A 13,150-nucleotide genomic window follows, 5' to 3' on the forward strand; every position below is an offset into this window, starting at 1 on the left:
TTATCTCAGTGTTTTCAGTCTCTATTCAGTTATTGTTTGTGTTGTTATTTTGTTTTTTTTTATATGTTGCTTCAGTTTTATTTCAATTTATTATTGCCAACTTGCAAGTGTATTTTCTAATAAATCTAACTAATTAATAGGTTCTTATAAAATTAAAAAAAAACCAGTTAATAGGTTTATTTATTTATTTACTTTTACAGAGATATGTGCTCTGCTACAGTGCTACTAGTAATTGATGATTTGATGTTTCCAACCATTTGCACGGAACACTTTATTGCATATATTATGCAATTAGTTGTTAGAAAGTTTTCACTAATTTGTGTTAGTTGTTAGAAAGTTTTCACCAATTTGTGTTGTAACTTTTAACCTAACAGTTGACTTGATCGGCCCTTTACCGCCAACTCTGATTACTCCCATATGTCGTATGTATCATTCTCAGTCGCTGGATATGATCCAACAGTCATTAAGTTATGTAAAGGACGATGGGGTTTCCTACCGTAGTCGTGGCCTATAATCAGGCTTATTGCTTGAAAAGCAACCATAAATAATATGTGGAGAAGGTGAAGGGTCGGACTTTATCATGATATCACTTTGGTTTTAAAGGGTACAGAAGATACATGGGTGACTATAGAATCAACTCAGAATAATTGCGTTTCTTCTAAGTGACAGAAGGATTATTTGTCATGTTGTCACTTGTCCGTCCCGCAACGATTTGTTGATTCATTTTTGTTGCTAATTTCTAGATGATGAGTAAATGCGCATCTGATGTAGTTATAAGTAGTATATGCAAATATGGAACAACATTATTGCCTTCATTGATTGAATAAGTATAAGTTGATATAACTTTTTAGACATAAATATAATTTGATATAATTTTTTGGACCCCTGTGACATCGCACTGATTTGATAATATAACTGAAAGCATATTAATCGCTACAGCATGGAAAAGACTTCTGTGGGGCTATCCCACCAGCACAACATACTAAGATGACGGGAGTATATAGTTCAATTGTGCTCTACCATGTGTTGATTTTTCCTTTTCAATTCACTTCTGCTACCTCACCACGTCATTGATTGCACACTGAAATTGATGGACATTGTTTACTCCACCCCCAAAATTTAAAAAAAGTCATCACTCCACCTCCGATCATTAGTTTTTCCATTAAACATTTTCAATTCAGGATTAAAATTCAGAAAACGTTTACATGTGTAAATGAACTTTTACAATGTTAGTATACTCATTTATAACAATAGTGAAAAAGATGGTTTATAATGTTATAAAAACTCATCCCACTTCTAGTAAAGTATGTGATTCCCGTATTGGAAGCAGATCTACTCTTAAAACATACAGAGAATCCAAAGTACTTTGAAAAAAAATGTTCAAAATTTTATGAATCTTCATAAAATTAAAAAAAAAAGTTCAAACTTATATAAGAATTACTAAAAAAAAAAAAAACGATAACGCATTTTTGAGAAACAAAAAATAGAGTTACTTGAGAAGTGAAGATTAATGAAATAGATTAAGGGAATCAATTATTATGTTTATTGGAATTTGAAGTGCAACCAATGCTTACCAAATTCAATATTTTCAAGATACAAAGCAAATGAACTAGTCTATGTTATTTATTATGTACATTCACAAATGATTAAATGTTATTGGTCTCACAGACATGCGTAGAACCCATCAAAATTAAACCATTTCACATTATTAATATAAATTGTGTGAGGAATTTTAGAGTACATAGAAGGTAATACTATGAATTAATTCATGTATGATATGTGTAGTTTAATTGTATATAATTCCCACTTGTATGTGGGTTTTTTAAAATAAATAAACACATGTTATAATCTCATTTACTAATTGTATAATTAATATGACATCTGAGAGATATCCTAAAATTTCTCTAATTATACAAATGTTATTTGAGCAAAGAATGATACTGTAATTGTTATGGACGTTACTTTAAGATACCGGACAAAATCATAAGAGGTGTATCACCACCTGCCAAGTAAACCGTATCGAGTGAAAAAATTGGAGAAGAATTAATGAAGTAATAATTACTGTATGACCGCCACGTACGTAAACCATATAAAGGGAGGATTTTGGACAATAATAAAGTAATTAACAAATTTCATAGATAGACCAAGTGTTTCAGACAACATTAAGATTAACTTAGTAATCTTAATTTATGATTTTTGTTATCGTTTGTTATTATTTCAGAAAATTCTATTGTTCATTCGTCTTGCATGCCTAGAAATGGTTTGGGGTAGGTGTGGATTTGCTCATCAATTATTATATTTATTAATTGTTTATCAACCGAAAGAATTTGATAATAGACTTGTTTTGGCAAGGAAGAAATGGTGTGGCATTCAATGAGTTCACATGCAAGTTGCATGATGCAACGAATTAAGGAGAAAAGGCATGACAAGTGGAGATTTTGTCTTGTTCTTCTACTTTATATGCTCTTCTCTTCTCTTCTCTGCTCTGCTTATTGCAATGAATTAAGGAGAAAAGGCGTACTACGAGGCACAATTTGCCAGTTTGAAGTCCATCGAGGACGTCGATGCAATGGTGGAATCTGATTGCAGTCTGGAGGAAGATCACGAGGAACAAGGCCAGCATGAAAACGCGATAAAAATTTCTAACTATGAACATGTTTTTGCTGTTTTTAAAGGTAACTGTAATGAAGGTGCTTGAAATTTTTCATATAATACATCGTGGCTAATTTTTAACCAAAGAGCTCGTACTGTCATGCATATATAATTCTGTTTTACATGGCTTTTGCAGCTATATGCCACAATGACGACTGGATCCATCGCTATTACTGCATCCACTCAAGTGGCAATGAAGAACACTAACATCTATAAGTATCCTATTGGCAAACTAATGGTGCAGCCAGTAGGCATAATCATCTTTGCTGCTGTCATGGCCACACTTGGTATGTCTTCAAAGCCTTAATCTGCCCAATAATTAATTAGGTCCCATTAAAATATTGTTACAGCTTCAACTGCTCCATTTCCTTGCAGGGCTTCAGGTGTTGATTCAGGCAGTAGAAGAGCTAGTCAAAGATGAGTACAACGCAATTGGCATGGTTGTATTCAATCACGATTGGTGCTTCTGTTGTCAAACTTTCCCTCTGGATTTACTGCAGGAGCTCAGAAACACAATTGTCCGCACATATGCCAAGGTCAATTTCTGGACTCGTATTTTTCATTAATATAATTCTCTAAATTTTCATCAGTTTTTTGATACAAATCACAGAGTATGTTTGCAAGATAACAAAACAGAGATTGTGCCACATTACAGTTTATGCAGAAAAAAGTAAAGCATCTCGCCCGTACAGTAAGGATTGAGCCCACAATTGACACCACAACAGAACGAGCAGTATGGTCATCATGTCGTCTCTTCAAATAGGATTTTACACAAAAAGCAATTGCAGGGCCAGCAATAAGGATCGTAGAGAGAAATAATGATGCGACATCGGGACCAAAGACCAGCAGCCCGCCACAAAAAAATCTCTGAAAAACCAAAAAAAGAAACAATAAAGTGCTATAAAGCTTGCATAATATTATGATTTATACCAAACTATGAACTCTGAAATGATGACTTATTCCAAGCTATCAACTCTGAATAAAAGGTGGTGCATCAAGGTCAAATCAGTTAGCCACCTTAGTTATATAAAACTTTCTTTCAAGATGGACTAATGAGGCGTCATATAAACAGAAAGGAATTATGTTTCAAAACTCCGTTAGTTATGCGAGAATTCCATCTTAATCAGCTTATGTCACAAATCTAGCATTGTGTAAATATTTCACAAGAGTGAGAAGAAAGAAAATGTCAAACTAAATATATTAGTTTACAAGAATTATGAATGGTCAATCTACTCTTGGGCAAAATACTATTAAGAAAACTAATAATTTCTTGCTTTTCTTCTATCACCTGTAGGCCAGAAAGATAAGATTTTGCATGAGAAAAGGGGTACCAAATAACAACAAGCAACTTTGATGAACAAAAATTTCATCGTCTTTCATGAATATATCTACTCAATAGCTGTCAGCAGAATTAGCATATTGTAAAGGAAACATAAGAAACTAAAACAAATTGATAAGCACGTGAAATATTGAATCAAATAAGCACCCAACAGTTGCAACGCCTCAAAACCAAGCTTAATTCATTAACAAGTAGGTAAAATGAATTAGAACCAGAAAATGAAGAATCTCATAGGAAGATTAGCTGTAGTTAATCACTATAGCCAGCCATAGCCAGTCAAATAAGAAGAAAGAAAAGATGAAGCATTCAAAAAAAGACCAAAAACAATTTTTGGAAGATACCCGATTGGATTCACGACAAATAGTGAAAGAATTCTTAAGATCGAAGAAAGATGAGAGAAGCTCAATCTAACTATTTTATTAAGCTCAAGTTGTGAAATTACAATGAGCTGGTTTATATAGCTGCTTAGCTCAGCATCTAGCTTATTCATGAATTTACAAACACAAGAAATGCATGTTTAAGAATTTAATCACAACCGTACATTTCTAACTAATTCATTTTAATCATGCAACGTCAGAGGAATCTCTGTATAGCTATTTTGCCAACTGGAATCTTTTGGCTTGTCACGTGTGATCCTCAATTCATTTCTCGTGTGAATAACATCCTTGGTCAGCAAGTATGCTCCAGCCAATACTCCCACATGGCTTGATTCAAGTTCAGCTTCATTCAATTATTCAACATCTCTTCTCAAACTTAAATCTCTGGAAGAGACTTTAAGTTTGTTTCTGAAGAAGCTGAACTTAGGATAAGTAAGTGGTTTGGTTAGCACATTAGCAATTTGATCATTGGTTGAGACAAACGCAACTTCCACTTCTTTCTTTTCAACCATGTCTCTTACAAAGTGAATGTCAATTTCTATGTGTTTCGTTTTGGAATGAAGAATTGGATTTGTGGCAATTGCTGCTGCACTAGTACTGTTACTCAACAATAATGGAGTGCAGCTGAGCTTTACATTTATCTCCTTGAGAACAGAGCAAATCCAAGTTATCTCTGTACATGCTAATGCCATGGCTCTATATTCAGATTCTGCTGATGATTTTGACACTACACTCTGTTTCTTTGAGCTCCAGCTAACCAAATTATCACCTAAGTAGATGCAATAACCACTGGTAGATCTTCTGTCATCAGGATCACTACCCCAATCAGCATCGGAATAAGCTACCAAATCAAAAGAGTCTGACTTCCTGAAACTTAAATCATAGTCAATAGTTTCTTTCAAATACCTTAGGACTCGTTTGCAAGCTAACCAATGAGGCTGTAGAGGACTTGCCATAAATTGACTTAGCTTATTCACTGCATAAGCAATCTTTGGCCTGGTAAGTACATCATATTGAAGTCCTCCAATGGCGCTTCTATACTGAGTAGGATTAGAGTATTTTGATCCCATAAACTTACTCAACTTGTCAGTTGTTGCAAGTGGAGTATCAGCTCCATTACAGTTCTATAGATCAAACTTTGCAAGTAACTCCTTTAGATATTTGGTTTGAGATAGCACTAGAGTGTTTTCATTTTTTGTTACCTCAATACCAAGAAAGAAATTTAATTGTCCCAAATCCTTGAGAGCAAAAGTACTACTTAGGTCCTGAACTAGTTGTTCAATCTCAATGTTATTGCTTCCGGTGACTATAATATCATCAACATAGATCAATAGAATAACCACATCATTTCCATTCTGTTTGAAGAACAAAGATGTGTCTGATTTTGCTCTACAAAAATTCCATGATTCCAGCACTGATTTCAATTTGTTAAACCAAGCTCTAGGAGCTTGTTTCAGCCCATAGAGAGCTTTCTTTAACTTGCAGATATGCCTTGGATAATCTGGATTTACAAACCCTTCTGGTTGAGGCATGTACACAGTTTCAGTCAGCTCCCCATTTAGAAAGGCATTATTGATGTCAACTTGTCTTAGTTTTCAGTCATGTACAACAGCAAGGTTTAGAACAATCCTTATGGTTGCAGCCTTAACTACTGGACTAAAAGTTTCTTGATAATCCACTCCTTCAGTTTGTAGATAACCCTTTGCACTAGCCTGGGTTTGTATCTGCTTATTGACCCATCAGAATTTTGCTTAACTCTAAAAATCCACCTGTTTCCCACCAACTTCATATTTTGTTCTGGGGGAACTAAGCACCAAGTCTGATTGTTTATTAAAGCATTGAATTCATCTTGCATAGCTAGTTTCTAGTTGTGATCATTCAAAGCTTCAGTAACACTTGAGGGTGTGTCTAGAGATAAGGCTTTTTCTGTATTGAAAACTTTAGGTTTAAAAATTCCAGCTTTAGCTCTGGTTATCATGGGATGTGAGGGTTTTAGTTGAGGTGTGACTTGAGGCATTTCGGGAGTTTGATTTTGGAGATGATTGTTTCCAGAAGTGACAGAACAATTTGAAGGGTTTTGAGTGTCAGATTGTACATTTGAAGCATTGTGAAGCACTGAACCAGTTATCTCATTATTGTTATCAGAACTCAGATCATTAGGAGGAGTAATTTCCAGATTTTGACTGTCAGATGGATTTACACCAGCTGCTGTTGCCTCATGACTGTGACTCTCAGAAGGAAAAGACACAGTGAGGACTTTACTAAAGGTGTTTGTGAGTTCAACTAACTGTTTTGGTTCAGTACACATGAACTCTGGATCTGTTTGGAAAGGGAAAGAGCGTTCATTGAAATTTACATGTGCTGCAATGTATATCCTTCCACTTGAGCTAAGACACATGTAACCTTTATGTGAATGACTAAACCCCAAATTTACACACTTTGAAGTGTGAAAGCTGAACTTATGACTATTATAAGGTCTCAGAAATGAATAACACTCACAGCCAAAAATCTTTATAATGGAATAATTTGGTTTCTTTGAATAAAGAAATTCGAAAGGTGTTTTGTCATTGAGGACATGTGTATTGGTTCTGTTTATAAGATAGGCTGCATTTGAGAAGGCTTCCCACCAGAACTTTAAAGGTAAGTTGGCTTGAGAAAGAAGAGTCAAACCAGATTCTACAAGATGTCTATGTTTCCTTTCAGCCTTTCCATTTTGGTGGTGAGTGTATGGACAAGAATATCTTAAGGATATTCCTTCATGTTTAAGATAGGTTTCAAAGGCTTTGTATCCACCCCCCATATCACATTGTAAGGCTTTTATTTTTAGCTCAAGGCTTTTTTTCAATCTGGTTTTTAAAGGTGATAAATGCTGTAAGTGCTTGAGACTTTTGTGTTAAACCATAAATCCAGGTGTAGCTTGTTTTATCATCAATGAAAGCTATGTAATATCTAAACCTTTGATTTGAAATTGTAGGAGCAGGACCCCAGAGGTCACTGTGAATAATTTCCAGAGCATGTTTAGTTTTTGTTTCACTGCTTTTGAATGACAATCTATGCTGTTTTCCATATTGACATGCTTTGCAGAAAGACAAATCAAACTTATTATTTCCGAGAGAAATGTTACAAGCTGACAAAGTTTTCCTAAGTGCAACAACATTAGGATGACCTAATCTCAAGTGCCACAGGTCTAGCACTTTGCTACTTGTACATTTTTCACTACAATTTACTGAAAGCATAGATTCTGGTTTGTGATCTTTATTTACTAAGAATAGGCTTGAACTGATAGTAGATGATGATAGAACAGACTTGGCTTGACTGGAATTAAGAGGCAAACACAGCAGCTTGTACAATCCATCTTTAGCCATTCCTCTCATAAGAACACTCCCCCTTCTCTTGTCCTTAACAGAATAAAATGATTCATTGAATTCAATATAAACATCATTATCATGCAAAAGTTTTGAGACACTAATCAAATTCTTGGTTATTTCAGGAACGTGAAGTATGTGATTGAGTTTGATATGAGGTAAGGTGTGTGGTTCAAGTGTACTGAGCAATGAATGACCAATAGAAACTATTTTAAGTTTAACTCCATTACCAACTGCAAGCTGATCACTCCCTTTATATTCTGAGCTGATGTTGAGATTGTTGAAGTCATTTGAGATGTGGTTTGTTGCTCCACTGTCGAGATACCATGCACCATCTCTGTTTCCTCCATTTTCAGCTACATAAGCACTTCTTCGATTTGGCATTTGATTTGGCACATAATTCTTTTTTAACCTGTACCAGCAGTGAGCAGCAGTGTGATTCTTCCTGAAGCAGATCTGACAAGGTCCCTTAGGTTCATCTTCATCAATCTGACTTTTGCCTTTGGCCTTATTAGATGCATTTGAGCTTTGATTAAAGTTTCCTCCACCAAATTGCCTTGCATTTGAATTTCCAGGCTGTCTTCCACCGTAGCTGTTGTTATTTCCATTGAAGTTGAAATTTCCTTGCCAGTTTCTTCTCTGATTTCCTCTCTGATAAGCTAGGTTAGCTTGATAGTCCATGTGACTAACAGAATGTTGATGCTCAATCCTATTTTCATGACTCAGCAGCATTCCATACACTTCAGAAGGCATAGTGCTTTCAGGCCTAGCATTGATTGTAGTAACAATTGAGTTATACTCATGACCTAAGCCAGCAAGCAAGCAGAGTATAAAATCTTCATCGCTCATGTTGCCAGCTGCTCTTAATGCATCTAGAGTAGTTTTCATTCTTGTATAGTACTCATGCACTGTCATAGATCCCTTCCTTGTGGTTTGAATCTGAGTTCTTAAGTGCAGAACTCTGGATCTGCATCTTGCTCCAAATTGAGTAGCAAGGATCTGCCATACATCCAGTGAGGATCTAGCTCCAACAACAGCACTCAAAACTTCTTCACTCAAGGTTGAGAGTAACCAGCTCATGAGTTGTTGATCATTCCTCCTCTAGATCTGGAACTGTGGATTTGGTGAAGTAATCACAGTCTGATCACTGTCAATGTTGATCATCATGCGATTTGGTGGAGTCTTTGAACTATCAATCAAATCTTCTAGATCATTTGCGTTGATAGTAGCTACAACTTGAGAATGCCATAGCAGGTAGTTGTTATTAGTGAGCTTAATAGGAGTATTAAACACAAGCGAGCTGAGAACAGAGGTACTGATGTTCGAGACTTGATTTGAGTTTGTAGTTGAGCTTGAAGCTCCATTACTATTTTGATTCTCATTGTTCGCCATTATTGCTTCTCGTCTTGCTCTGATACCATGAAAGAATTCTTAAGATCGAAGAAAGATGAGAGAAGCTGAATCTAACTGTTTTATTAAGCTCAAGTTGTGAAATTACAATGAGCTGGTTTATATAGCTGCTTAGCTCAGCATCCAGCTTATTCATGAATTTACAAACACAAGAAATGCATGTTTAAGAATTTAATCACAACCGTACATTTCTAACTAATTCATTTTAATCATGCAACGTCAGAGGAATCTCTGTATAGCTATTTTGCCAACTGGAATCTTCTGACTTGTCACGTGTGATCCTCAATTCATTTCTCATGTGAGTAACATCCTTGGTCAGCAAGTATGCTCCAGCCAATACTCCCACATGGCTTAATTCAAGTTCAGCTTCATTCAATATTTCAACAAATAGATTACACAAAGTTGGGAAACAAAAAAAAAAAAGAAAAAAAGAAAAAAACTCACATTCTTCCTATGAGATTTGTATCACAATATAATATTACAAAGAAAAAACTCACTATAGCCATCAATATTGAGGCACACAAATCACAATATTTTATACACAAACAATACAACAAAAAAAAAATAAAAGAAAAAAGAAACTCACTATAGCTATCAATCTTGCTATTTATTTACTTTCAACAGCCAGACTTTTTGCATCGATTTGTCTCCACCATGTCTGTCCTTTTCAATAAATAAGACAAAGTCATTATCAATCCTGAATTGGAAAAGTTTCCTCACGATCAGCCCCTTTTTTAAGGGATTTGCAAAGTGTACAGCCGTGGTATCGTTACAGCTATATATGAAAATCATTATGCAGATTAGAACAAAAAATCTGTAACGCCAAACTAGATAGACTCATGCATGCCAACTTTGGCTCTTTGGAATTTGCTAAAGATGAAGCAAAAAAACATAATTTTTGGACCAATTATCGCACTTACCCAATGCTTCAATTAAAGCAAAGATGTTTGAGCTCAAACATCTCCCAAAGATGTTTGCGCCGAGCATTAAATATTAGGATTGGTAATAATTAGGTAAAAAATAAGTGTTATATGTAAAATAAGTTGATCATGCATGTGGAACAGTTGAAAAAGCTTAAACCAGTAGCCTTCGTCAATAAGGATACAATCCTCACCCAATCTAATTTATATACAACATAGTAATAAAATATTGGTCAACTTTAATTTGTTAAATTAAAGATCCCTTCGGTAATTTAATAGTAAAGTCTCTACACTTCTTTAAAGAAAAGAAAGTGACTTGACGTAGTGGCAGATGGCATCCATCCACGCGGGTAGCGAAAGCTCTATTTAGTAGAGCACTTGCGTGAGAAATTAAGAAAAGAAACCACATAGAGCACTTGAGTTTATTGAGGTGAGAAATTAAAACTCTAAAAGCTAAGAGAGATATGGAAAATTTCACCAATAGCAGCAGCAATTAGTGAAAATGACGACCCAAGCTATGATTTGTTGAACTGATTACGAGATTTTTTTTTAATATTATGCCCAGATAAAATACAGTTGAATCACTATAATCAAAGAATAAAATTTTCCGAAAAGAGGTCTTTGTCATCATTTTAAAAAACAAAATGATTTTCATGACAATTTCACTAAACTATGTGGAGTTGTTGTCCTTCTTCCTTAAGTACATTTTGTAAACTTAATCCTTTAGGGTGTATTTGGTGTGCCGCACTATATTGGACTATATTGGATTGTAATGGAATATATCGTATTCGAATGTATTAAATGATACACCATCATGTTTGGTAGAGTATGGACTATATTATGTATTTTTATTATTTAATAGTATTAAATAATACTAAATAGTTAATACTTATTTATATTTTTAAATAAATATTATATGAATTTAATAAATATTTTAATATTTAAGTTTATTAATAAAAATATAATTATATGCAGTAGATTTCAACATCTTTTCTTATTTATCAGTTAAACATAAATTAATATGTTAAAGAAATATAATATTTGATTTGTATTGAATCTAATAGCTAATATTAAATAATAGTTAAAATAGAAAAGGACATGTGCAATTTAGACACGCAGGGGGAAGCGGGTCTTATTTGCACATCGATTGCCGCACAATCTTTTCAAACTAGTGTAATTATTTTTTGCAGCCAAACGTGGGTCTGAATTTATATTACAATACATACCCTCATTGACCCGCCAGCCAAACATGTACCCTAATGTATTCTTTGTGATTGTTATGAAGATTAGAAATAAAGATGGAAAATGTTTCCTGAATTTATTAGACCTAGATTTCTTGTTTCGTTGGTGTATCTTGATTCTGTAAACAGTAAGCCAAACTCCTTTACGTCCTTTAAATAGGATTAGATAGGTAATTTTAGTATATGTATTTCTTTTGCAAGGGCAACAATTATTACACTCTTTCAGTTTCAACGTGAGACATTAATGTTATTGAAATCACAAATATTCAGGAGATACATCATGCATATTCTCCTTTTTTTTTAAATAGAGATCAAAAAGTAGGTTATTTTAGTCATGCATATTTTATTTACTCTTTAATTAAAGAAAGTAGGTGGGTTATTGATGGGAAATGAGAAAAGCAAGTTACTTGTTAAGAAACAACAAGCTAGCTAGCGACTTGTCACCATGGGGAACCGATCGAAGTGCTATAAATAAGAGAAAAATTGCAACCGAGACTTAAATAAATGACTTGGGAAACTACGTACGTGGTGAGCAACCGACACTGGAAAAAAAGAAGAGAAAAATGGCGAGCCATCTTTAGCTGCAGGACTAAGAGAAACTGTTAAATGAGGAGCATGCACAACAGCAAACAAATATTGAGGAGCCAAATGATGAGGTTAAATTTTAAATACAGTCGTAAATTTAATCAGCAGCAACGTAAGCCCTCATGTTTTATTGTTTGTTTATTGAGAAAAGTTAAAACTTTTTGTCCTTAAAGAGTAGTTTTGATTAATCAGAATTTTGTAATGAAAGAAAACGAAAACTCTACTGATCTGTACTATTTGGTTACTAAGAAAATCTGCTATGTTTTACTGAGAAAACTTTAGAGCATATACTGGTTTTTATTTCTTCTTTTATTAATTTTCAAATGAATACAAAGCACACCTTTTATACATTTTGTTAACAGAAAGGAAAACTAATCAGAATAAAATCTCAGCAAACCTTAACTAACTTTGCTGAGCTGGCATTGCTTACTTAACTAACTTCAGCTCAGCAAATTCTCCCACGTGCTAACCTTGAGCTGACTGCTTGTACACATTATGAGTTTCCTTAACAGCTCCCCTCAAACTCAAAGGGCATGGCTGCACATTCGAAAGTAATTAAAATGAATGAATGTGAGAGGTTTTGTTAAGACATCAGCTATTTGTTCTTCACTTGGAATGAAGTGAATTTCCAGCTCCTCTGCTAAAACCTTATCCCTGACAAAATGCATATCCAGTTCAATATGTTTGGTACCTGAATGGTAGACTGGATTTTTAGCTAACTTTGTTGCACTCATGTTGTCACACCAGATGATAGGTACTGAGATGCATCTTATATTCAGCTCACTGAACAAAGATTGAATCCATGCTATCTCTGCACTTGCAGAAGCCAAAGCTCTGTATTCGCTTTCGGCACTAGACCTTGTCACTATAGACTGCTTCTTGGATGACCATGACACCAGATTGTTTCCAAAATAGATACAGTAGGCACCTATAGATTTTCTGTCATCAATATCGCATGCCCAATCTGCATCTGTAAAACCTGTGATTTCCATTTTCCCACCAGCTGAAAACTTTAGACCATAATCCATGGTTTCCTTTAAGTACCTTAGAACTCGTTTACAAGCCATTATGTGCTGCAAAGTTGGAGCTGTCACATATTGACTGAGTTTGTGCACAGCAAAGGCTATCTCTGGTCGGGTTAACACCAAATATTGCAAGCCTCCAACCAAACTTCTATAACTGGTTGCATCCTCAATATACTGACCTAAGTAACCTTTAACCTCTTTTTGAAGTTTCAATCCAGTCACTATAGGAGTATCAC

General features: G+C 34.6%; 1 protein-coding gene and 1 non-coding gene across 2 annotated transcripts; one reads left to right on the forward strand and one right to left on the reverse strand.

Annotated features, from left to right (window-relative positions):
* Nucleotides 1-2,423: 2,423 nt before the first annotated feature.
* Nucleotides 2,424-3,826, forward strand: LOC127899428 (putative metal tolerance protein C3). Its single transcript, XM_052432824.1, has 4 exons — nt 2,424-2,675; nt 2,789-2,939; nt 3,028-3,188; nt 3,308-3,826. The coding sequence occupies exons 1-4, from the start codon at nt 2,649-2,651 to the stop codon at nt 3,413-3,415; spliced, it is 447 nt and encodes a 148-aa protein (XP_052288784.1). The 5' UTR covers nt 2,424-2,648; the 3' UTR covers nt 3,416-3,826.
* A 4,622-nt stretch (nt 3,827-8,448) lies between these two features.
* LOC112498431 (small nucleolar RNA Z247) lies at nt 8,449-8,586 on the reverse strand. The gene has a single exon (XR_003065747.2). It is a non-coding gene; the product is annotated as a small nucleolar RNA Z247 (small nucleolar RNA).
* Between the last annotated feature and the right edge of the window lie 4,564 nt (nt 8,587-13,150).

Source organism: Citrus sinensis, chromosome 8 (genome assembly GCF_022201045.2).
Source record: "Citrus sinensis cultivar Valencia sweet orange chromosome 8, DVS_A1.0, whole genome shotgun sequence".
Classification (NCBI taxonomy): domain Eukaryota; kingdom Viridiplantae; phylum Streptophyta; class Magnoliopsida; order Sapindales; family Rutaceae; genus Citrus; species Citrus sinensis.